Genomic DNA, 27,724 nt, shown 5'->3' with positions numbered 1-27,724 from the left:
ATTGACTTTTTTTCATATATTAATTCAGCATGTATTAGGTAGGTTGTCAGATATAAGCAAGCTTGAAGGTCACTGAGGATGAATCCTTCCATCACAGTCAACTTTGCACCCTACCTCCTGTTTCCCTGGTGACATTAGAAAGAGAAGCATCACAGTTTCTGTATCTTTATGATTTAAAACACTGCATGAACAGGACTTTGTTTATTGGTCCAATAAAAGAAAACTGATTTGTCTTGGTCAAAAGATCAAAATTTGAGTTCTACTTTTGACCTTGGGTGGAAACATGACCTTCTGATATGACCGAAATATACAATATCATCACCTCCCTTAAGAATTAATCCAACTGGACCCATCAGTCACCTTGTCAGGAGACCACCCCTCAGGAAATATAATTGAAATAAAAACATGCTAAAGAGAGGAGAATCTCACTGATTTCCAATTGAATCCCAATATCCCATTGCTGAGACAATGTACTTGTACACATCAGGTCCTCTCTGGCCCCCAGATCCGCTGCTTATAAATCTTAACTGCTGAATCTACCCACTTTTCTGAGTTCTAGCCCCCAAAGAATGATCTTTTCTCACTTCTTATCTCTTCTGGAATACCAGTCAAAGTCCTAAAAATGTTTTCCCTGACATTCTGGGCATGCTTACTATTTTCATGAAAAACTCCATCTCTATTTCTTTAGCTCTTTTTAGCCTACCATTGCTGACTCTAACTCAAAGGTGGATCTTTCTCTCTCTCCTCCATTTCCCCTTACTGGTGTTTCCCTCTCATCCTAATAAAACGAACCTCAAGCCTCCTTCTAAGTCTGTTTTAAACTTATTTTCTCAGGGGCTGGAGAGAGAGTTGAGCAGTAAGTACAAGTACAGCTTTTGTAGAGGACCTGAGTGCAGTTCTCCAAACCCACATTGGGAAGTTCACAACTTCTTAGAACTCCAGTTTGAGGTCCATCTGACACCCTCTTCTGTTCTATGTAAGCACCTGCAATACCACATGCACGTATCTATGCACAGAAACATTATTAAAAATAAAATATTTTAAAAACACAATCTCTTGTCAATTACATGAAAACCCACCAAGGAGGACTGTAGGATGGCAATACTTGCATTTATCAAGTATCTTTTCTGTGCTAGTCCTTCTGGTATACAGCTATCATAATGAGTTAATATAGGACACCTAATAAGGAGTTCCATTGTGTTTCATTTTACACCGATGGCAAAGATGGAAGGGCATGAGATTTCAAGAGAATATGAGCGCCTGTAAATTGCTGTGATAACAAACCCACTGTTAGAACAACAATGAAGACAGTTCCATTAATGAGGAGGGCAGAGTGAGTCCTGATGATCTAAGCATCTCCCTTCTGCTTCTAGATATGATGTACTGGGCATTAAGTTTCCAACACATCAGTATTTGTATTCTTATTTTGTGCATGAGTGTTTTTCCTGTATGTATTTATGGGTACCATATGTGTGCCTGGTGCCTGAAGAGGTCAGAAGAGAATGTCAGATCTTCTAGGACTAGAGTTATGAATGTTTGTGGGTACTGCAAATTAAAGCCAGGTACACTACAAGAGCAACAAGTGCTCTAAATCTCTAAGTCACCTCCCCATTGTTCCCATCACAAGAGTTTTTAAGGATATAATCAAATAATAGCAGATAGTAATTAGAATAAATGAAGAAAATGTCTGATTGGGAAAATGGTACTAAGGGGAAAGAGAGTACCAGAAGACAGAAGAAAGGGATAAACTGAATCAGAATTTTTCTCTGTCCCAGCAGCCAGCTCTTAGAAATCAAAGTGGAGTTCGTTTATATGTGTATGGCTATAGTAGCCTCAGGAAGGCACTTTAAGAAAATGAGCTTCTGGCTGGTATCTTAGTACCTCCTCTCTCACAAACAGAAAAGCCACCCTCAGAAACCATGAATGCTTCCAGATCAAAGAACGAGGCTTTACAGCTGGGGTTATTTTATGTTCTTTCAGATAACAAGAAACCCTGAGTTAGACAGTTACTTCAATTAGTTTAGGTGCAAAATAGCATCATTACGGATCCAGTATCCTTTCATCTTGCTGCTTCTCTATCCACAAAATATGGTTTATTCATGTGCAAAATGACTAGGCAGTTCCAACATTGTAGCCTTGTTTAAGGCAAAACAAGGGAGTACGTGATTATGTGCTTCTGCACATGGGTCTTCACAAACAAAGCAAAATCTACTTCAGAAATCCTCCCAAAAGACTTCTTGGACTTGACTAGATGGGGTCACATCATTGCCAACTAGTTGCAACAGCGGCTAAGGAATTGACACTTCACTCTGCTTGTGGAAGTGGGTAAAGAATATTGGGTGAAGAAAAACATATATAGATCCTCCTGGAAATTGAAAGCAGACAAGATCGCCAGGCAAAAGTTGGGAGCGTGGGGGTGGGGTGGGGAGAAGGGGAGAGCGGGAGAGAGAAGGGAGAAGGGAAGGATTGGGGAGAGCTTGGAGGAGTGGGAGGGTTGAGATGGAGGAAGGACAGATATAGGAGCAGGGGAGAAGATATCTTAATTAAGGGAGCTGTTTTAGGGTTGGTAAGAGACTTGGTTCTAGAGGGGATCCCAGGTGCCCACGGGGATGTCCCCAGCTATGTCCTTGGGCAGCAGAGGAGAGGGTGCCTGAACTGGCCTTGTCCCACTATCACACTGACGATTATCTCGAATAACACCATAGAATCTTCATCCAGTGATGGTTGGAGATAGAGACAGAGACCCTCATCAGAGCAACGGACTGAGCTCCCAAAGTCCAGTTGAAGAGCAGAAGGAGGGAGAAGATGAGCAAGGAAGTCGGGACTGCGAGGGGTTAATCCACCCACTGAGACAGTGTGCCTAATCTAATGGGAGTTCACCAAATCCAACTGGACCAGGTCTGAACGAGCATGTGATCAAACTGGACTCTCTGAATGTGGTTGACAATGGGGGGCTGACTGAGAAGCCATTGATAAAGGCACTGGGACTTGTTTCTACTGCATGTACTGGCTTCTTGGGATCTTAGTCTGGATGCACACCTTCTTAGGCCTGGATGGAGGGGGGAGGGCCTTGGACTTCCCACAGGGCTAGGTACCCTGCCCTCTCTTAAGACTGGAGGGGGAGGGAGGAGGGGGAGTGTGGGAGCGGGAGGGGCATGGGAGGAGGGGAGGAAGTGGAAATCTTGAATGAAAAAATAAAATTAAAAACAAAACAAAACAAAAGAATATTGTGTGAAGAAGAACTCCCCTTTCCTGATGGATCATGTGCTGTGTTGATTGTGAATTCTCTACAAGGCAGCAATCCTTCTTTTCTGGAGACATCAGTGAATTGCGCCACATTTTATGTCTCACCTTACAATATTCCTATGTTTACAGGAAAGAAAATGACAAGAATCTGACTCTGGGTCACACAAACACTCAGACCTAGGTGTTCTGCTTCACTACATGAATCATTAACTTTCTTTCTAAATTGCAGTATTAGTTAAAGGACGGGTGCTAGGTGGATTTGGGTCCACTCATTTAATTGCTACAGGATCCCTCTGAGATAAAAATTGTCCAGCAATGCCACCCGCTCACTCTATCTCAGTGCTCATTAGTGTTTGTCAACATGACACAAAACAGGATTATCTGGGAAGAGGAAGCCTCAATTGAGAAACTGCTTCTATCAAATTGGCTTGTAGGGGTATTTATGTGATTAATGATTGATATGGGAAAACCCAGCCAACTGTGAGCAATGAACATCCCTGGGCATCCTGAGAAAGCAGGCTGAACAAGATATGGGGATCAAGTCAATAAGCAGTACTTTCCCATGGCCGCTGCATCAGCTCCTGTCTCAAGATTTCGGTCTTAAATTCCTACCACGATGTCCCTAGATGAGAGACTACAAGATGTAAAGTGACATAGCCCTTTCCTCCCCAACTTGCTTTGGTCATGGTGTTTATCAAAGCCATAGTAAGCAAATGAGGCCATCTCCTTAATTTTCCCTATCTATTGCCTTCTTACTCACCTGCCTCATCCTGTACTCTGGATATAAAAATGTTAGCTTTTACACCCATGAAATCTTACTAACATGGTTCTCTAAACATGAGCTGAACAAGGACAACACCAATAGACAAGACAAAGTGGATATGGGAAACCTTAAGAGGCCCCAATCTTGCACAAAGAATTACATGCAGCTAGGCTATGCTGAAAGAAGTATTTTCCATTGGGTGTTGGTGGCGCACGCCTTTGATCCCAGCACTCAGGGGGCAGAGGCAGGCAGATCTCTGTGAGTTCGAGACCAGCCTGGTCTACAAGAGCTAGTTCCAGGACAGACTCCAAAGCTACAGAGAAACCCTGTCTCGAAAAAAAAAAAATAAAATAAATAGTTTTCCTCAGGGAATCAGGGAAGGGCATACCGATTAGTTATTCAGTGCACAGTGGTACAGTGGTCAGCTCTAAGAACATATATACAAGTAGCATATTAACAAAGCAGATTATATTTAGGAATTCATTTTTCTATTCATATACATATATGCATAGAACAAAACTGAATGAGAAAAAGGCATAAATTTGAAATAGGGCAAGTTTGGGTACATGGAATATGTAGGGAGGAAAGGGGAGAAATAAACAATGTAATTATAATGGAATTTCAAAAATATTAAAATACTATTAGTATTCATCACTAACATTACTAATATACAACATTTTGAATATTATTGTTAATATTAGTTTTGGGGGTAGAAAACATGGCTCAGTGGCAGAGTATTTACTAACCATACATGAGACCCTGTATTCCATCTCAAGATAAACATATATATACTACCTTTTTGTTTTCATAGCAGTTTCTGTGTGTATGATAGATTACTAAATACTATAGTGTTTGGCCACAACAATGGCATGTACTCTTCTTTATGTGTCAAGACATTAATATTTAACAACCATGAAAAAGGCATGGTTCCCATTTTATAATGAAGAGAGCTGAACGGCAGCTTGCTGCTGGTCAGGATTCATATCCAGAATTTGGCATTTAAAACAAACAAGAAAACTACACTCTTCCCATACACTAGTCTCCTCTTACAGGCTCTGTGCCTATTAAATTGCTCTGGTCAGAAAGAACACTGCATTTGTGAAAGCTGTCTTTCCTAGCTGTGCAAAGCCATTCTGAGCACACTCAAAGGTAAGTCTCAATAAACAAATGTGCTTTCTTTCGCTAGCCTAGTTCTACTATACAGCATCTTCCCAGGTTGAATCTTGTCACAAACTGTCTCATGACAAATAGTGCCACTCTCATTCTAATGCATTTCATAGAGATTGTGATTAGTTTTCAGATCAAAGCCTTTATTAAAGGATCAACATTCCCTCTGAAAATTGGAAAAAAAGGGTGAATCTGGATTTGAACCAAAGGATAAGACTCTTTGATAGTAGTACCACAGAACAGCATTGTAGCTGTTTCTTTCCAGATGAAGAAGTTTTTGTGATTTCTGCCAATTCTGTGTTTGGAAATCGTCATGAGAAGAGAAGACAATCTGAAATTCGAACATATATAGATGGCATAAAGTGATTCCTAGCAGCATAAAACTCACCAACTAGTAATATACTAGGAGTTCCAACAAAACCACGTGAAAACGTAGACAGATAGCATCTTTCCGAGATTCATGTCAATGTGATACAAACTAGAATCATTTGGGAAGTCTCTCAAGTGGCAAAAGGCCTCCATTAAGATTCACCTGTATGCAAGTTTGTAGTGAATTTTCTTAATTAGTAATTGATATGGGAGGTCTCAGCCCATTGTGGAAGGTAGTTCTAGGGTACATAAGAAAGTGAACTGAGCAAGCCCTAAGGAACAATTCAGTAAACAGCATTCCTCCATAGCCTCTGCTTTGATTCTTGCCTACATGTTCCTCCACAGAAAGCTGATAGAGTGATCTGATAATTATAAAATCAAATTAACCCTTTCCTCCCCAAGTTGCTTTTGATCATTGAATTTTTACCCAGTAATAAAAACTCTAAGAAAGTTGACACTCCACCCCACCCCACACAAATAAGTAGATAAGTAATAATACAGTAGAATTAATGGAAAAGGATAAAACCACAGAAATATAAGGAAGAGTGTAACTAATGCCCTATCAGTATAAAAAGAACCGAGAGAATCATTAATGACATTCAAGATACATAAATTTGAAAGCTATATGATTACTGACAATATTATTATTCAGAAATTTAATAACCATTTTGTTTACAGTGTGGATGGTATTCTGCAAGGCTTATGTGATTTTCCTTATATATTCATTTATTTGATCTTGGGAATTAGCTTTGTTTTGCATATTATATCTTTAAGAAAATTGTTTAATAACAGAGCCAAGAATGAGGCACTTTTAAATGCAAATACTTTAGAAAAAATGTTTAAAACTAAAGAAAGTTTTGCCTAAATGGGGATTACAAATTGTTTCTGAAAAGTACAGAGAGGAGATTCTATCAATTACTTAGGTTATAAAATAGATTTACAAAAGATTAGAATACAAAAGGCACAAATTAAGAGAGACAAATTACAGACTCTCAATGACTTTCAAAGATTGTTAGGAGACATTTCCAGTCTACAACTGGCTGTTCGGATAACACCTGATCTAACAATTCATTTAAACAAAACCTTAGATGGTGACAAAGACTTGAATAGTCCCAGAGAAACCAAGAAAGAATTGAAGGTTGTTGAAGAGAAATTACAGGAGGCTCATATCGATAGGGTGGATGCAAATCTTAATTACATTCTAGTCATTTTGTCTTCCAAAATTTCCCCTACAGGAATTTTAATGCACCTGGTACGAGACAGAAAGAAGAAATATTTTAGAAAAAAATTGTTTTTCTCCATACCTATTTTGTCTATATCATATCTTTCATTGAATATATGTCAATACAAATAATGTTTAAGTTTTCCACAAAAAAACAGTAGATTTTCCTGCAGTAATCTTTGAAGTTTCTGGGAAGAAGATGGGGCCCCACAATAACAACAACAACTCCATCTGACATCATACGGCATCATGATGCTGATAGTGCTACTTTAAGACCAGTTTTCGGTACCAGCTGCTCAAGATGGCTCCAATTTGGTCAGCTGAAATGATGTACCTTCTTACAATGTTCTGGCCAAAACTCCAAATAAAAACTTCCAAAAACCCTATCGACTACTCAACCACCATTTGCAATTATACCAATTATATATCTTGAAACTTAACCATCATTTTACTTTCATAGAATCCCATAGAAAGAACATCGCCCCCGCCCCCATGACAGCTGAAAGTAATTTTAGAAGATGACGACTTTCTCCCAACAAAGTTTGTCCTCAGGTGTAGGGACATCCAATTAGGGCTTGATTATAATTGATATAGGGTTGGGGGTTGGGGTGAAAAAGTATGTAAGCTCAGAGATCTCTTTGAAAAAGGGGGGAAATTGAAAGGAATAATAAATAGGCAGCACTAATCTATTCCTGAGAAAACTTTGAGCACTGAAGACACTCCACTTGAAGATTGTTTTCTTCTTGGCAAAACTGGCTTTTGGGCAAGGAACTGCCCATGCCTCAACCACTGACAGAATGCATGGTATCTGGCCTGGACAAGCAGGATACAAGAAAAAAGTCTGTCAAACCTTGACATGACAGGGTAAGACAGTTTTGAAAATTTTTCCTGCCTCTGAAAATGGTCTGTTATTTACTCTAGGCCTTAGCCAAAGTTGGTTGTTTCAACATGGTAAATGAGAATTTGGGTGATTACCCAGGTAGCCAATTGTCTTTGTCATTTGTTGCACATTTTAGAAGTTGTTTGATTGCACTTTCTGCTTACTCAAGTAATATTACGTCCCTTCTCAGGTCTTCAGTGGGGTTGAAGATTAGATAGTCATAGTTACTTTCCTCTTATGAATTAGCCAAGCCATTTATAATAGAAGATAGAACGATTATTGAAACATTTAGCATATGTTCCTTGCTTAATATAGTTTATTGTGGTTGTAAAATTCTAATTTTTATACATGATATCTGTTCTTATTGTATATAGTTTTGTATTGGGTTTGGAACTCTCTTATTTAGACAAAGCATGGAGGTGGTGGGGAACCTCCTTCAGCCAATGGCCTTTGGGAGATTGAACCAGGTTGGGCGTGGCTTTGGGTACCAAAGGCTATGGTCCCTCCTGCTTGCCCCTCTTCTTCCTGTGCACCACACCTGGATGTGGCACCCCATTTCTATTTCCTCGTTATGATCCTTGAGTTTCCCTTTTAACAAAGAAAAACCTTAGTATACCCTATTGGGAGCTAGTGTGGGATTTCTTTATTCGCATTCCCCCATCTGACACATTCTGTTTTATGCATATATATATTGCAAATGTGTGATGGCATTCTGGACGCATTTAAAGATGGGAAATAAAATAGAAAATATTGTCTGACCTGGTAAAGCTCTGTCAAATTTCCCCCTACCAGATGCTACCTGACATGACATGTCACTCAGCTTTGCTTAACTCTTCCCCTTTCTCTGTATTGCTTTCCGTAGGGCTTCAGGGATTACTGATTTAAAAACATAGGTCATTTGCACACAAATCCTAACTCAAGGTCTCCTTTTGATAAACACAACTTAAGATAATGGTTTCAGAGATTGCATGGCAAAGATAACTCATCACATTTCTAAAGAAGTGAGAAATGAATCAGTACTCTGTGACATTTTCTATTTATTAATTCTTGTCTGATACCATACAATGGATTAATTTTATATATAATTAGCAAACTGGGACTTCTGAAAACAACTATTGTTGTCTATCCTGACCCACAGAGGAATAAAGATGCATTTTTCAAAGGGTATCTTTCCTGACCATCCAAACAACAAAACATCTTATTACTAATATGATTACTTAGATTAATAATTACTTAGAAAACACAGAGACGGGGATAGAACTAGTACAGCGACAGGTAGGAAAGTGGCATTTCTTTAAGAAACAACAAAGGACAAAATACTGTGCTTTAAAAGACCATTGCTATGTCGAATGAAAGAATAGAACTGACTTAATAGAAAGAAATTGGGCTTTTATGCAAAAATCAATATGCTTTAAAGAGAACACATTGCCCTTGAAAATAACTTTAAAAGCACTTCTGCCACTGGGTACAGGTAGTTTTTGCAGATATATAACACAGGTACATTTCTGAAATATTTCTAAATTGAATTTGTACAGTATCAGTTATTTTAGCTGTGTCAAGGAAGGAGAAATTGAACAGCAAAGTGTTCAGTACTTAATTTCCACAATTAATTTTTAAGAAGATAATTATGTAGATTCATATTTTCAAGATGATACAGTACAAAAAACACATTCATGAGTTTTTCCTGGTTGTTGTATAAGTTAAGCTACCATTTAATCAAAACTCCCTAAAGACTAATAGGTGACTTAAATGTGTTTTTTGAAAAAAAATCTTATATGCTTCTGGAAAACTACAATTGATAATTTTAGATTCTATAACAGGAATATGAGATGTTCATCTTTGAACAATAAACAAAACCAATCCATGAGATTCATGGTCCTATTTATATCAACAAGATTGTTGACTTGAAGTTTAAAATCTGAAATGTGATATTTAATAATAAAATTTTACTTATTACTTATTAGAAATAAAATGCTATTGGGCAGTGGTGGTGCATGCCTTTAATCCCAGCACTTGGAAGGCAGAGGCAGGTGGATCTCTGTGAGTTTGAGGCCAGCCTGGTCTGCTGAGTGAGTTCCAGGACAGGCTCCAAAGCTACAGAGAAACCCTGTCTCAAAAAGAAAGAAAGAAAGAAAGAAAGAAAGAAAGAAAGAAAGAAAGGAAGGAAGGAAGGAAGAAAGGAAGGAAGGAAGGAAGGAAGGAAAAAAGGAAGGAAGGAAGGAAGGAAGGAAGGAAGACAGACAGACAGACAGACAGACAGACAGAAAGAAAGAAAGAAAGAAAGAAAGAAAGAAAGAAAGAAAGAAAATGCCTACCCAATCAAGAATACACATGACATTATATATTTTTTTATGAACTGACCACCACTGGAAGTGGTTAATATTTTTTCACTTCCTACCTTTAGCGCCAACGTTCAGTCATGTTCTAGATTACATGGACTTCATTGTACTGCCTGTACCATTTACAGTAAAAGGAGAATTGCAGTGTCCTGGCTATCAATACAGATTACCTTCTGCTACCTAGAGGTTTGTCCTCAACATCCATTCTTCCTAAAGACAAGACATTAAAACAGAGAGTACTAAAATGAGCATACATGGGAGAGACAAGGATACTAAAATGGGTGTGCATGGGAGACACAAGGATGAAGACAGACTTGGATACACACATTTATTTGGAAGACAGTTGATTTTCCTGTCTATTTCTATATCTAGTATATTACTTTAAAATAATAATATAAATTGTAAATAAAATAGTATACTATATAGCTCTACAGAGAGATAAACACAAGAATATACACATCCAGATGAAAAACATAAAAAAGCAGCAAACTTATTATGACTATAGTGACATTATTTCAAACAAAGAATAGTTCATCATGTATAAAAACATTTAGCAGTCCAATGTTTGACAAGTTTCCAAATATCAAGTGTTTGTATGTCTGTACCTAGAATATACCTTGACAGTAAAACAGTAAAAATCACTTGAAGGAAAACTGTGTAAAAATCAAATTTCAGTTGGACTCCATATATCTATTCACTAATTTTTTTTCTGAAATACATAAAAGCATTAATATTTTCTATACAACTCTAGTGAGAATATCAGTTTGCTCCACGCATATAAAACCATCAAATCTTTCTCCACATTCCCGTGTTCTTCACGGCGTCACTTGCTCACAGTTCTCTCCAATACTCAGCATGGACTGCTTTTTCCTCAAGAGGTTTACTTTCCAGGTACAGTATAAGCTCAAGAAAACAGACTCAACAATTATGCAATAGAATTATGTCATGAGTTTGTGACCTGACTGGCGGCGGCGGAAGCAGCCCTGGACAGGGAACTCTGAAGTTCCTCATCCCCCACCCTATACTCCCTGGGCTCCCTGCAGGGGCTCTACACCCTGCATACTGCCTCTCTCTTCTTGTCCCACCCAGCTTGCATCCAGAACCCTTCTTCCTTCTGCCCCCTTTCCTCTTTGGGCACATAACACCATCCAGCTCAGTCTGTCTGGCGCTGGGGGCAAATCCTCAGGGCAAGTAGGCAGGCGCGACTTCCTTTGTCTCTCCAGCCTGCCTGCATCAAGCAAGGTAAGGCCTTTGTTTACAAACTACCCAACCTGCATGGAGATCTGATCTAGGCACCAGGAGAGACAGCAGCGGGGTGAGTTTGTGACCTGACCGGCGGCGGCGGCAGCAGCCCTGGACAGGGAACTCTGAAGTTCCTCATCCCCCACCCTATACTCCCTTGCCTCCCTGCAGGGGCTCTACACCCTGCATACTGCCTCTCTCTTCTTGTCCCACCCAGCTTGCATCCAGAACCCTTCTTCCTTCTGCCCCCTTTCCTCTTTGGGCACATAACACCATCCAGCTCAGTCTGTCTGGCGCTGGGGGCAAATCCTCAGGGCAAGTAGGCAGGCGAGACTTCCTTTGGTTCACTGGCCTGCCTGCACCAAACAAGGTAAGGCCTTTGTTTACGAACTACCCAACCTGCACGGAGATCTGATCTTGGCACCAGGAGAGCCATCAGTGGTAGAGCTAATCTGGGTACCAGGATTGCCGTCTTTGGGCACGGAGATCTGATATTGGTACCAGGAGAGACATCACTGGAGCACCAGGAGAGCTATCACTGCAGGGTGCCATCACTGGGAAAGTACATCAGTAGGCAAGGAGACCTGATCCGGTAAAAGAAGATCCATAGGGGAGCATTCGGAGAAAGAGATGGGCAGGCGCCAATGCAAGAATTCACCCAACAATCTGAAAAACTATATGAAACCACCAGAACCCAGCGACCTCACAACAGGAGGACATGAACACCTTATTCATGAAGAAGTAGATAAAATTGACTTTATGAAAGTGATTGACGCCCTTAAACAGCATGTAAAAAATGCCCTTATAGAAATGGATGAGAAGTATAACAGAAAGTTTGAAGAATTGAGTAAATCAGTGAATGATACCCTAGGAAACCAAGGAAAAACAATCAAACAAATAATGGAAACAGTTCAAGACTTAAAAACTGAAATGGAGGCAAAGAAGAAAACACAAACAGAAGGCCAGCTGGACAGGGAAAATCTAGGTAAACGAATAGAGACTACAGAAACAAGCATAACCAACAGAATACAAGAGATAGAAGAAAGAATCTCAGATTCTGAAGATACCATAGAGAAAATAAACACGCTGATCAAAGAAAACAGCAAGGCCAACAAATTCTCATCACAAAACATTCAGGAAATATGGGACACAATAAAAAGACCAAACCTAAGAATAATAGGAATAGAAGAAGGAGAAGAAGCGCAGCTCAACGGTCCAGAAAATATATTTAATAAAATTATAGAAGAAAACTTTCCCAACCTAAAGAAAGATATACCTATGAAGGTTCAAGAAGCATACAGAACACCAAATAGGCTGGATCAAAAAAAAACATCCTCTCGCCATATAATAATCAAAACACAAAGCATACAGAATAAAGAAAGAATACTAAGAGCAGCAAAGGAAAAAGGCCAAGTTACTTATAAAGGTAAACCTATCAGACTTACACCTGACTTCTCTATGGAAACCATGAAAGCCAGAAGGTCCTGGATAGATGTACTGCAGAAACTAAGAGACCATGGATGCAAGCCCAGACTACTATACCCAGCCAAGCTTTCGTTCACTATAAATGGAGAAAACAAAATTTTCCAGGATAAAAACAAATTTAAACAATACGTAGCCACAAATCCAGCCTTACAGAAAGTAATAGAAGGAAAATCACTAATCAAGGAGTCCAACAATGACCACAGTAACTCAGACATCTAGAAACCCTTTACCAGCACATCTCAAAGAAGGGAAACACACAAAATCTACTACTAAAAAAAAAAATGACCGGAGTTAACAACCACTGGTCATTAATATCACTTAATGTCAATGGACTAAACTCACCTATAAAAAGGCACAGACTAAGAGATTGGATACGAAAACAGGATCCAACATTCTGCTGTTTACAAGAAACACACCTCAACCACAAAGACAGGCACCTACTCAGAGTAAAGGGCTGGGATAAGGCTTATCAAGTAAATGGACCTAGGAAACAAGCAGGTGTGGCCATACTAATTTCTAACAAAGTTGACTTCAAACTTAAAACAATCAGAAGAGATGGAAAGGGACATTTTCTACTCATAACAGGAACAATTCATCAGGATGAAATCTCAATCCTGAATATCTATGCCCCTAATATAAAAGCACCCACGGACGTAAAAGAAACATTGTTAAAACTCAAGGCAGCCATCAAACCGCACACATTAATAGTAGGAGACTTTAATACTCCTCTCTCACCAATGGACAGGTCAATCAGACAGAAACCTAACAGAGAAATAAGAGAATTAATGGAGGTAATGAATCAAATGGACTTAACAGACATCTATAGAATATTCCACCCAAATAGGAAAGAATATACCTTCTTCTCTGCAGCTCATGGAACCTTCTCAAAAATCGACCACATACTCGGTAACAAAGCAAACATTCACAGTTACAAAAAAATATTAATAACCACCTGTATCTTATCAGATCACCATGGATTAAAGCTAGAATTCAGCAACAATGCTACCCCCAGAAAGCCTACAAACTCATGGAAACTGAATAGTCAACTACTGAACCATACCTGGATTAAGGAAGAAATAAAGAAAGAAATTAAAGTCTTCCTTGAAGACAATGAAAATAAAGAAACAACATACTCAAACCTATGGGACACTATGAAAGCAGTCCTGAGAGGAAAGTTCATAGCACTAACTGCCCACTTAAAGAAAACAGAGAAAGCACACATTGTAGACTTAACAGCCCACCTGAAAGCTCTAGAAAAAAAAGAAGCAGACTCACCTAGAAGGGGTAGAAGACTGGAAATAATCAAACTGAGGGCTGAAATCAACAAAATAGAAACACAGAAAACAATTGAAAGAATCAATGAATCAAAAAGCTGGTTCCCGGAGAAAATCAACAAGATTGATAAACCCCTATCCAAACTAATCAAACGGCAGAGAGAGAATTTGCAAATTAATAAGATCAGAAATGAAAAGGGAGACATAACCACAGACACAGATGAAATTCAGAGAATCATTAGATCTTACTACAAAAGCCTGTATGCCACAAAACTGGAAAATGTAAAAGAAATGGACACTTTTTTAGATAAATACCATATACCAAAGTTAAACCAGGACCAGGTGAACAACCTAAATAGACCTGTTAGTCGTGAAGAATTAGAAGCAGTTATCAAAAACCTCCCTTCCAAAAAAAGTCCAGGACCAGATGGTTTCAATGCGGAATTCTACCAGAACTTCCAAGAAGACCTAATACCTATACTCGTTAAGGTATTTCACAATATAGAAACAGAAGAGTCATTGCCAAATTCCTTTTATGAAGCTACAGTAACTCTGATACCAAAACGACACAAGGACCCAACCAAGAAAGAAAATTACAGGCCAATCTCACTCATGAACATCGATGCAAAAATCCTCAACAAAATTCTGGCAAACCGAATCCAAGAACACATTAGAAAAATTATCCATTATGATCAAGTAGGCTTCATACCAGAGATGCAGGGCTGGTTTAACATACGCAAGTCTATCAATGTAATCCATCATATAAATAAACTGAAAGAAAAAAACCATATGATCGTTTCATTAGACGCTGAAAAAGCATTTGACAAAATTCAACATCCCTTTATGATAAAAGTCTTGGAGAGATTAGGGATACAAGGGTCATACCTAAATTTAATTAAAGCTATATACAGCAAGCCGACAGCTAATATCAAATTAAATGGAGAGAAACTTAAAGCCATCCCACTAAAATCAGGAACACGCCAAGGCTGTCCACTCTCTCCATACCTCTTCAATATAGTTCTCGAAGTTTTAGCAATAGCAATAAGACAACATAAGGGGATAAAGGGGATTCAAATTGGAAAGGAAGAAGTTAAACTTGCATTATTTGCAGATGATATGATAGTGTACATGAGCGACCCCAAAAACTCCACCAAAGGACTCCTACAGCTGATAAACGACTTTAGTAATGTGGCAGGATACAAGATCAACTCCAAAAAATCAGTCGCCCTCTTATACACAAAGGATATGGAAGCAGAGAGGGAAATAAGAGAATCATCACCTTTCACGATAGCCACAAAAAGCATAAACTATCTTGGGGTAACTCTAACCAAGGAAGTGAAAGATCTATTTGACAAGAACTTTAAGGCATTGAAGAAAGAAATTGAAGAGGATACCAGAAAATGGAAGGATCTCCCTTGCTCCTGGATTGGGAGGATCAACATAGTAAAAATGGCAATTCTACCAAGGGCAATCTATAGATTCAATGCAATCCCCATTAAAATCCCATCAAAATTCTTCACAGATCTTGAAAGGACAATAATCAACTTTATATGGAGAAACAAAAAACCCAGGATAGCCAAAACAATCTTATACAATAAAGGAACTTCTGGAGGCATTACCATCCCTGACTTCAAACTCTATTACAGAGCTACAGTAATGAAAACAGTGTGGTACTGGCATAAAAACAGAGCAGTCGACCAATGGAATCGTATAGAAGACCCGGATTTTAACCCACAAACCTATGAACAACTAATTTTCGATAAAGGAGCTAAAAGTATACAATGGAAGAAAGAAAGCATCTTCAACAAATGGTGCTGGCACAATTGGATGTCAACCTGTAGAAGAATGAAAATAGACCCATATCTATCACCATGCACAAAACTCAAGTCCAAATGGATCAAAGACCTCAATATCAATCTGAACACACTGAACCTGATAGAAGAGAAAATGGGAAGTACCCTACAAGATATGGGCACAGGAGATCGCTTCCTATGTATAACCCCAGCAGCACAGACATTAAGGGCAACATTGAATAAATGGGACCTCCTGAAACTGAGAAGCTTCTGTAAAGCAAAGGACACTGTCATTAAGACAAAAAGGCAGCCTACTGACTGGGAGAAGATCTTCACCAACCCCGCTACAGACAAAGGTCTGATCTCCAAAATATATAAAGAACTCAAGAAACTAGACTTTAAAAGGATAATTAACCCAATTAAAAAATGGGGCACTGAACTGAACAGAGAATTCTCATCAGAAGAAGTTAAAATGGCCAAAAGATACTTAAGGTCATGCTCAACCTCCTTAGCGATCAGAGAAATGCAAATCAAAACAACTTTGAGATATCATTTTACACCTGTCAGAATGGCTAAAATCAAAAACACCAAGGATAGCCTTTGCTGGAGAGGTTGTGGAGAAAGTGGTACCCTCATCCATTGCTGGTGGGACTGCAAACTTGTGCAACCACTTTGGAAATCAGTGTGGCAGTTTCTCAGAAAAATTGGGATCAACCTACCCCTGGACCCAGCAATAGCACTCTTGGGAATATACCCAAGAGATGCCCTATCATATGACAAAAGCATTTGTCCAACTATGTTCATAGCAGCATTATTTGTAATAGCCAGAACCTGGAAGCAACCTAGATGCCCTTCAATAGAAGAATGGATGAAGAAAGTGTGGAATATATATACATTAAAGTACTACTCTGCGGTAAAAAACAATGACTTCTCGAATTTTGCATGCAAATGGATGGAAATAGAAAATACGATCCTGAGTGAGGTAACCGAGACCCAAAAAGAAGATCATGGGATGTACTCACTCATAATTGGTTTCTAGCCATGGATAGGGGCCACTGAGTCTATAATTTGTGATCCTAAAGAAGCTAAACAAGAGGGTAAACCCAAGGAAAAACATATAGATATCCTCCCAGCTATGGGAAATAGACAAGATTGATGGGCAAAAAATGGGAATCTTGGGGGGTGGGGTGGGATGGGGATGAGGGGTGATGGGGAGAGAAAAGTGTGAAGGAGAGGATGAGGGGAACTGGGGGAATCGGGGTGATTGGGGGTAAAGGAAGGTTGGATGGGGGAGCAGGGAAACTCATACCTTAGTTAAGGGAGCCACCTAAGGGTTGGCAAGAGACTTGAACCTGGAATGGCTACCAGAAGCCCAGGGCAATGTCCCCAGTTAGCTCATTGGGGCACCTGAGCATAGGGAACCTGAAATGAACCTATCCTATAATCATACTGATGAATATCTTGCATATCGCCATAGAACCTTCATCTAGCGATGGATGGAGATAGAGACAGAGACCCACACTGGAGCACCGGACTGAGCTCCCAAGGTTATAATGAGGAGCAGAAGGAGAGAGAACATGAACAAGGAAGTCAGGACCATGAGGGGTGCACCCAACCACTGAGACAGGGGGGCCGATCTATTGGGAGCTCACCAAGGCCAGCTGGACTGCTACTGAAAAAAACATGGGATAAAACCGGACTCTCTTAATGTGGTGGACAATGAGAGCTGACGAGAGGCCAAGGAGAATGGCACAGGAACTTTCATCTGGCGATGGATCGAGAGAGAGACAGAGACCCAATTTGGATCAACAGTCTGAGCTCTTAAGGTCCAAATGAGGAGCAGAAGGAGGGAGAACATGAGCAAGGAAATCAGGACCACGAGGGGTGCACCCACCCACTGTGACAGTGGAACTGATCTATTGGGAGCTCTCCAAGGCCAGCTGGACTGGGACTGAATAAGCATGGGTTGAAACTGGACTCTCTGAACATGGCGGACAATGAAGGCTGATGAGAAGCCAAGGACAATGGCACTAGGTTTCGATCCTAATACATGAACTGGCTTTGTGGGAGCGTAGCCTGTTTGGATGCTCACCTTCCTGGACCTAGATAGAAGTGGGAGGACCTTGGTCTTCATGTAGAGCAGGGAATTTGGACTGCTCTTCAGTATCGAGAGGGAGGGGGAGTGGACTAGGGGGAGGAGAAGTGGAGTGGGGATAGGGGGAGGGGAACAGGGGGAGGGGGCAATATGTGGGAGGAGGGGGAGGGAAATGGGAAACGGGGAGCAGTTGGAAATTTTAAGTAAAAAAGAATAAAAAAAAAAAAAGAATTATGTCATAACAACTTAATTGCACATTATGTTTTGAAAGTAGGTTTGGATGAAGTTCTCAAACACTTTGGTATGTGTCCCTCAGGGACCTTTACTACAAGTACCAGAAAAATCTAAGTTCCTTCAATCCCCGTTTTGCATTAAAATGGACAAGTCTTTGGTTAAAGGTCCACATTTCTGTCCCTGTTCACAGACCTCACAGAACCTGTTTCTGATGCAGCTGGATGCACTGATGTTCCTCTGCTAACGCTACCGCCAGCTCCAGTCTTTGACTAGCAACAGAGAAATCACCAGGGTTTCACTTCTGAATTTTCTGTCACAAACTGTACACCAGTTTGCAGTTAACTACAGACATTTCCACAGAATGGATTAAGGTTAGAGTGTTAGAGAGCATTCACTTTAGAGTGAGCTTATTCTGACAGGTCAATATTAGGTTGTAGATGAGTCTGCATTAACTACAGAAAGTTGCCAGGTAATGCTTATTGTAAATCCCCAAACCATTCCACGTACAAGAGAAACTGTGGCAAATGTATAAAGCAGTAGATATACAAGGCGAACACCAAGCATACTTTATTAGCACAAGAAAGCACCCAGAACAAGGCACAGCAAGCAGAGAAAGATGCTGGCAGTCAAAGGGTCACTGCTGCATACAAACATAGCGTTTCTTTTCAGTAGCCCTGGCGATAGCCAGAGGGATATAAAATAGCCTTTGCAGCTGCTGGCGTGGACCCCAGGAGTGCTCAAGAGTGGGTACAGAGCTGTCACAGACAACAAGAATGGACTTGGTTACTGTAGTGCAAATGTCTAGGACAGAGCTGAGAACTCAGTCCAACACTGAGAAGCAACACTAGAATCTGACAATACTTCCCAAAGCGCTCACTCAATTTGTGTTACATACTATTCTAAGTGACAAAAGGTGCCAGATATTAAGATCTTGGTAGAACTTCTTCATTTTTCTGTGGGACTCATAAACAGTTTGAGTTCCATTTAGGAACTAGTATTTTCACACTGTGATCTCTTATTTTTAATTTTGCTTATGTATGTATCTATGTGTGGATATATGCATGTGAGTGTTTGTGCCCAAGGAGGTCCGAGGTGACAGATCCGCCTGAAGCTAGAGTTACTGGTAGTTGAGAGCCAGTCAGCATGGGTGCAGGGACTGGAACTCAGGTCCTCTGCACAAGCAGTACACATTCAACTCTTGAGCCGTCTCTCCAGATTCCCTCATGCTGTGATTTCTGCTAATGCGTGAAGAATCTTAATGAAAAATTCTCCTAAGATTAAAATAAAATGTTTACCACGCTAGAAGTTCAGTCCCACATTTCTCTGAGATTTCTATGGAGGCAGTAAGTCTTCAGGCTTTTGGAAAGGTCAAACTAATTTCATTCTTAGTGGTAGAGTAATAAGATTTGATTAAAAAAATACTTGCAGATTAAATATTTAAAGAGTATTAAAAGAATATTATTCTTTGCACTTATTGGCCTCCTTGACTTCCAGATTGAAAGAATTATTCCTAAAAATAAATTAAATTCATTTGAACCAAACGTTTACCTTATTTGTTTTTCTCTAATCTTTCTCCTTCCTTCTCTTCCCCCAGGACTAAAATGAAAGAATGACCCTTCAGATAAAGGAAAAAGGCAGTTTCTCAGTTGTGGTGGTGTAGGGTGATTGATGGTACAGAGTTTAGACTTGCTTAGTGGCCCATTTCAACGGAACTAGGCATGCAAAGCAAAACAATAAACTTGCACTTTAGTTTTTCAGTCACCACATCGAGAAGATCAACTTAAAGAACTTTTTGTCAGTTTTTAGTGTTTGATAAAAGTCATAGTAACTTTGGATAATGGCATACAGCTGACGGGTCAGAACTATCAGTAAATGCCAGGCTGAAGTAATATTTTCTGTTCTGTTCCTTTTACTGATGGGAGTGGTAATGTCATGAGTGTGTTTTCAACAGGATCCTCAAAATGGCTATAATTACCACCAAAATCTCTGTTGTGGAATGTTTGCAGGCATGGCATGGCCACTGCTGCACTCACGAACTTCAGACAGCTTTGGTTATCAACAGGAAATCTACACTAGATTGGAACCATTCATTTTCTGTTGTGGAGGTGGGGGTGGGTTCACAAAACCCTCTGCACCCCTGAGAATTTATAAACAGCTTGCAATTGCTAAAGGAGAGAACTCATGAGGTTACCCATTTTCCAGAATATACGGTCAGTTGAATGTTGCTGGGGAGGAGGGAAATTCACAAGCATATGTATCAGCTTCCTTCATCTTTACAGCAGGTGCTATGAGGAATAATGATATTGTTACTGTTTTGTTGATGAAGAATCTAAATCAGAGAAATCGGGGGTAGTAGTAGCCAGTTCTTCTATTAGTGGAACAAATGAAAAAATGAAAAAGAAGGGGATTTCTTTCAATGACTGCTTGACTCTGTTTTTTAGAGATTGTAAAAACACATGATAACACGATCATTTAGGAAGGGATGCGTATACACCTTCTGGGGGTCAGAAAGCAACAAACCAGGGTCATGCTTTCAGTGACTTAAAACTTTTTTTTTATTAAAGAGTTTTTTATTTTTAACATTTTTGGCTGTAGTGGCATTTCTCTTGAGCATGATTTATCAGGTGTTTCAAAAGTTCTAAGTAAGTACAAAAGACTTGGCACACTCTTCACAGGGTTTCTCTCACAACTAGATCCTACTCTTAAAGATTTCACCCCTTCCCATTGAGACATTGTCTTCAACATATGAACCTTTGGGGAGCACACTAGATCTATCAGGTTTGAATGTATGATGTCAATCTATGGATTTGTATGTTTGAAAACTTGGTTCCCAGATGGTGGCATTGCTTTGATGGTTTATATAGGCTTCCTAGGTTTAAGGCATAACTGCTGAATGTAGATTTGCACAGGGGAAAGTTGAGAGCTCTATGGGCCACCTCTGCTTTTAGTCTGTGTTTCTGCTTCCTGGATTGCTAAGACATGATATCATCATCATCATCATCATCATCATCATCATCATCCTTTCCTTAGCATGATGGATGGCATTCTCTGAACTGTAAGCCGAGGAAAATTCTCCCCCCTCACTTGCTTGTACAGTTACAGCAATGTAAAAGTAACACTGTAGCAAGTTGCTCAAAGACACAATGGGACATTCCAGAATTGGGGAGTCTTTCTTCTTTGCTACTAGGTTGGCTCATTAACATTCTATTATTTGCTCATTTTCATCCTCTTCTCTGGCTAAATGGTACAGTGCTGAAGCCATTTTCAAATATTTGGGCTCCTTCTGGAAAGTCATAAAAACCCCTGGTCAGTAACTGTCTAGTGCGACTGTCACATCACCAATCAAAATTATTGCAGTCAAAAGGGCAAAAGAAAAAAACGTGCATTACCTTATTCTCTTGTCTTCCACTTTTTTCAAATATTCATCTCTCTTTAGGACTCCCAGAATCATTTCCTTCTCATGGTCTAATAAAAATGACAGATTGATGAACTCTGAGTTCTTAGACATGGTATTTCCGCAGCAGTTCGGTGTGGCAGTGCTTGAATCTTCCAGAAGGCAAATGGATATTTACTATTGTTAAGGTTCTCCCTGGCCAACCCAGAGTCGCAGCGGTTCAGTTAAGAGGGTTTCTATAAGGTCTCCACAGATTTGCTGACGAGTGCTGGGTATTCTTTCAGGTTACAGGGAAAGCATGTTATACTGAGATTACAGTCCATGAAAATCATTGTTTGCACTGAAGAACTAATTCTCTAAAGCCTTTGCTGCGGTACCCAGTCAGCAGCAAAGACTCACTAATTATGCTGAACTTTGATCTCTCAAAAAGCTTCAGAACAGGATTCAATTCCTCTGGGCCAAGAATGTAGAAAGCACTAAAAAGTTGGAAAAAATAAAGATGAGAAAAGTTAATTAGGCCATATCACACATAGCACCCGCTCAGTTATTTAATTTTTGAAATATTGGTGTACCTAGCTTGAGCACAACTTTCAAATTAATTAAAATGCATAGACTTGTGTGTGTGTGTGTGTGTGTGTGTGAGAGAGAGAGAGAGTATGTGTGTCGTGTGTGTGCGTGTGGATGTGTGTGTGTGTGTGTATTTAGTACTACTCACAGTTCTAGGTAGTCACTGGATATGTTGGAACACACTGCCTCCAGGTAGAAGAAACAACCATGCTGAGGAGGAGATGCACTTCAACTACTTGTCTTGACAACATAAGAAGGTCTCCAGGCTCTAGGTCATGTCCTTAACTTAGTTTTGTACCTGGATTCTCTTTTTATAACCCCCTAAAATTATAATTATTACAGTGTCTGACAGATTTGGGGATTGCTACCATCCTAAAATACTGTACCTCAGGGTTCCCTCATACCTATGAACTACGAGCTACATAGTTTCCTTGGTTCTTGCCAGGCTTCTAGAAATAACTATATACCTATTCAAAGGCTGCTATGGGACAGCCAACTAACCATGGTGTCAAACTGACCTAAAACATATTAGTTGATTCAAGAGAAAAGGATCTTTTTCAGAGCCTCTGTAACTTTTCAAAGCCATTAATGTGTTGTATTCAGTGTGCACCAACCAGAACATTACTGTAATGACTCCAAATTGAAATAATTCCTACAGACCAAGAAGTAGCTCCATTTAAGGAAATGTCCCAGGTCCTTCCAGACTGGATTTACTGGAGGTCTTTTGTCAATCTGCAAGGACTATTATATTAGACTGCAGAGATTAAAACTGAAGAGGAGGCAGCAAGGTCAAGGACAAGGGAGGCCCTACAGAAAACACAATGCTTGGCATAAGTGCCAGTGTCAGTTGCTGTCTCCCCAGAGAAAGTACACAATTTGATTTTTCATCCTTGTGTATCTCATCTGTTTTTAAGCTGAAATGGAAAAAATAATTGGAAATTCAGTGACTTTTAGTCCAGGTTTACTTGAAACATACTTTATACCTAAAATGTCAAATTTCATATGCCCTACATGCATATTTTTACAGAATGGATTTTTTAAAATATGCAAGAGGTTGAAAACGCTTGAAGTAAATTAATAGTTAAGCATGTCTTGACCTGCAGATAGAAGTCTGCCCTCTCAAAATCTATGAGTTTATACTGTGAGTGAATCAAAGAAAAGAAGGCTGACAAGATGAAATAGTAAAGATGCTTGCTACCAAGCCTGATCATCTGACTTTGGTCCCTATGACGTACATGGTGGAAGAACTGAACTGACTCCAGTGAGTTGAACTCTGACCTCTACATTCACATGCTGCATGCATCCACCCACTCACTCATGCACTCAATAAATAAATAAATAAATAAATACACACAAAAGTTGATAAAGGAAAGGAAGTAAACTATAAAAGTGAGAAAATAGGGGAATTTAGAGAATTCAACAGAAACAAAATTGAATTGGCAGAAAGTAATTTAAAATATGATCCTTTTGTCTGTATGTGGACTAATACACTAATATATTAGTACCTGGGTTGGCATATAAAATGGTGACGAAAGAGATCATAAGTAGTCAAAATTTCATCAAAAAAGTCAGGATATTTCTCTGGAAGGCAGGACTGGACAGTGATTACAGTTTAGTAAGAGAATCTTATTGAAGATACTGAGAAACACAAGGTGAAAGAAAGAAGATGGTGAGTCTGGGCATAGTTAAGGGAGACTAAACTGAGCTGCAACTAGTTTCCCTAACTACGTGTCAATTTATGAAACCTTTCTTCAGCTAGATTGTAGCTCTACTTTAGGAATCCTTTACTACCAACGCCCTTTAACAAAGAAAAATGAGAGAGAAAATGAGTTATCTATTCTAAACCTTTTTTTTAAAACACACCCTGAATACTAGTCAAATTAGAAGGGATAAACTCATTTATACATTGTTCTTAATTCCTTTTGTAGCTAGAGCTTTTGGATTACAAACTTCAAATGTGTTTTCCTCTCTGTGTGGTTAATAGCTTTGATGAACTGGGCTAATCTCTTCTATTTGGGACATTGGTCACTTTGGACATGTAATTAACTCCAGTGTTCTACAAAACGTTACATCAGTAATTACCACAGCTTCAAATAGACACAGGAGTCCTATTAAGTATCTGTTTCAGACAACACACAGTAGAAAATAACAAGGACTAATAATGTCTAAGTTAAAAAAATAGATATGTCTGAGTATATGTTATTAAAATCTATTTTATTTAAAAACAATCTCTCTCCTTTCCCCCTCTCCCTCTGTGTATGTATGTGTGTGTATATATATGTGTATGTGTGTGTATATATATATTTGTGTGTGTCCTTGGAGGCCATAAGTGAGTGTTATATAGTGATATTTTATTTGTGTTTTAAAATAAAGCCTGCCTGAAGATCAGAGTGTAGAGTCTTCGGTTTGGTAGAGAGCATTGCAGTCTGCAATCACACTGAGGACAAGATTGCCCCTTTGTTTGTCTGAGCCTTGGTAGAGGTAAAACGTCCATAGTGGCTTAGCTGCTTTGCTTTTCTCATCTTCAGTTTGAACCTCAATATCTGTCTCTGGGTGTTTATTAGTCATGCTACATCTGGCACCCAATGTTTGGGGTATGAATTCACAAAAGAGCCATTTGCCTATGACTTTGTAGCCACTGGCAGAGGTTGGAGTTACACATGGCTAGAGTCACCACCCTACCACTAGTTTTTATTTTCTTTTCTCCTGGTGGGCTTTCCCTGAACCCTCTTCTCAGGCTGTTGCCAAACTAAGTAGCTGCCTTGATATTAAGTCAGGCTTTTACTATTCTACACAGCAGCAATAAGCCTCACATCTTCATCATCATTGGTGGCAAATTTGGTGAGAAAATTAGAAATTATTTAAGGGAGGAATTAGTTAAAAGGGAAAGCTTTTTCCCATATTAAAAAATGGGAAACATGAATATGATGAGAAAGTTGTCTGCATGATTATGCAATGCATAATTTTAAAATGGAACAACTAAATGATGGGATAATCATCTTAACTGGGATTGACGTACGGTTAATTATCATTTTGATAATCCTTGTCATTTTGATAATTCTTGGTTTATCTCTTAAAAAGTTGTTTGGTTTGATTGTCAAGATAAAGACCTGAGAAAAACTTAATAAAACAGATCACAGAGATATTTAGATCCAGAAAGAGGAATTTAATGGAGAACCAAATTCAACATTGCATTATAAGTTAGAGAGGAACATCCTAAGGTTTTTAAACAACCAACCTTATTACATTCAGTAACCTTACAGGAATTGCCAAATGATAGAGGCTCTGTAAGACCTAATTGGACTCCTGTGCCAATGTTAGATTTAAGGAGATTCAAGGAAGTGATAGTCTCATAAGGCATGCATTTGCTTTTGTGAAGCAAATATTCAACTTGTGGTTAGTTTGTAATAGAATTATCGCTAAAGACTGGATAGACTTGTTTGAAGCTGTTTTAGAGCCTGGACAATTACAATGGAGCATCTGGTTCAGAGAAGAGGCTAAGATTATTGAACAGTGGAGTAAAGCTAGAGGTATGGAAATCTCCCAAGATCAAATTCTTGGAAAAGGAGATTATAAAAAGGAAATCTTTGTATGATGACCCTGTCTTCACTTATACTGTGCAGCAGCTTTGAATGCTTGTCACAGAATTGGAGAAGTAGGAAAGAAAATCAAGTCATTTACTAAAGTTATACAGCCCCCCCACAAAGGAAGCCTTTACAGATTTTTTTTTTAACAAAAATTGACTTCAACACTAAATAGAATGATACCAAATTCAGAAGCTAGACAAATAATAATTGAATCTCTGGCTTTTTAAAATGCTAATTCTCAATGTAAAATAATAATTAGGCCTTTAAGAATAAAGTCAGCACCCTTGGAGGATTGAATCTGAAATACAATCAATATTGAATCTCATGAGTCATAATGATTCTTAGATAGGAGAGGTGATTTTCAGAGGTCTGAGGAGAAATTGAAATGTCAAGTATTATAATTGTGGCAAACGATGTTGCCTTAAAAGAGATTGTAGCCAGGCAGTGGTGGTGCATGCATTTAATCCCAGCACTCAGGAGGCAGAGGCAGGTGGGACTCTGTTAGTTAAAGGCCAGCCTGGTCTACAAAGAGTTTTTCAGGACAGGCTACAAAGCTACACAGAAAAACTCTGCCTTAAAAAAAAAAAAAAAAGAATTGTAAGCAGTGCATTCCTAGAAACAATGTTTTTCTTAAGCATAATCCAAGCAGAACACCCTTCCCTTCTTGATTATGAAGAAGGCCTGGCAAAGGTAGGTATTAAACTAATAAACATAGATCAAGAAGAGATATTCAAGATAATCATTTGTCATCAGGAAACTCCTTGAGGGGCCTCTTATAGGTCTCTATGACAAATGTGGTTCAGTTATTTCCTGTCATCATGGAGAAAATTCCTTCCCAAAGAAATTAAAAAGCCTATTGACTATTGTATAAAACCATACTGCTTTTGATGATGGACTATCAGTAGAAGACAAAACGAAAATTTCAGGAGAAATCCTAAGTCAAAATTGATAAAGATTATATTAGGAACCTCCCTAAAGTTAGGGTTGGGGAAGGGTTTGTTTTTGTCTCTTCAGTAAAATAAAAGCAATCATCTTGAGAAATTTAAGACCTTTGGAAAAATAAACATCCAAAGCAGAAGGGAGAATTACCCCCCCAAAAAAAAAACACCAAGAAAAGAAATATTCTGACTTAATGCAATCTCTGAAGTCTCCAAAAAGAAGATGGAATCCTACAACAATGATTCCTCCAGGATTATGATGACACCACAAGCTGAAAAACACTACCTATAGATTGGCTTTGGATTACAAATTGTTCAGAACAATTTTGAGGTGATTAGCTGAGATGATCCAGCCTCACAGACTACTTTAACCAGCTCTTGAGACACTTTTCCATTACACAGAGACTGGATAACAAATGATAAAGTTACCTCTCCCAGGATTTGACAATTAACCAAAATTCTTCTTTTAAGAATCCCCTAAAGATACCATCACCGCCAGGCAGCAGAAAAAATATTTAAGAATATGATGCCCACATTCCCAAGAGGTGGGGTGGGTGGTTTTTGGTCTTTCATTGGGTTATGGATATTTGTCATTGTTTAGTGTTTTGGTTACAAACTATTATCAGTTACAGTGAGGAAGAAAGTTGAACAAAGGAGATTAGATAGTTCTTGTTTTGAAAAGATAAAAAAGGAGATGCCAATATGTTAGGATAAAGGGGCAGATTATTGAATCTACTTTGAAATGAAAAAAGGGAAAATATAGATATGATAATGTAAAAAGTTAAATTATTCAATCTACTTTTAAAAAGCACTACTAGTTTTTAAATATTTTACATTGGATTGGACTTTTGTATATCATTTACAAATTTTGTAGATGGATACAAATTTGAAATTACTTTTGCTAAAACATACTTCACATACATTTGTAATATTGTTCATTGTAGTGTACCTATACAACTCATTTAACAATGTAGTGCAAATTTCTAGTTCTTAACAGTTATTATTACCAACTGCTTAGGATAATAAAGAAATGCAGGTTAGTAATTAGTCATTTATTATAATTAAACTTGTGGCTATATTTGGTATGCTTTTTATTTCAAACAGAAATATATTTTAAATAGACAGGTTG

General features: G+C 38.8%; 1 protein-coding gene across 2 annotated transcripts in view; it reads right to left on the bottom strand.

Moving 5' to 3' along the window:
- The window catches only part of Sytl5 (synaptotagmin like 5), a 317,882-nt gene that overhangs the window by 91,230 nt on the left and 198,928 nt on the right, over positions 1-27,724 (bottom strand). For both annotated transcript variants that reach the window (XM_057760021.1, XM_057760023.1), the window contains exon 3: positions 21,499-21,979. In XM_057760021.1, the coding sequence (XP_057616004.1) occupies positions 21,499-21,617 (119 nt within the window). In that variant the 5' untranslated portion in view covers positions 21,618-21,979. The remainder of the gene's footprint in view (positions 1-21,498; positions 21,980-27,724) is intronic.

This window comes from Chionomys nivalis, chromosome X (assembly GCF_950005125.1).
Source record: "Chionomys nivalis chromosome X, mChiNiv1.1, whole genome shotgun sequence".
In the NCBI taxonomy this organism is placed as follows: domain Eukaryota; kingdom Metazoa; phylum Chordata; class Mammalia; order Rodentia; family Cricetidae; genus Chionomys; species Chionomys nivalis.
Note: the sequence above shows the minus strand (reverse complement) of the source record. Positions and strands in the feature narration are given on the sequence as shown.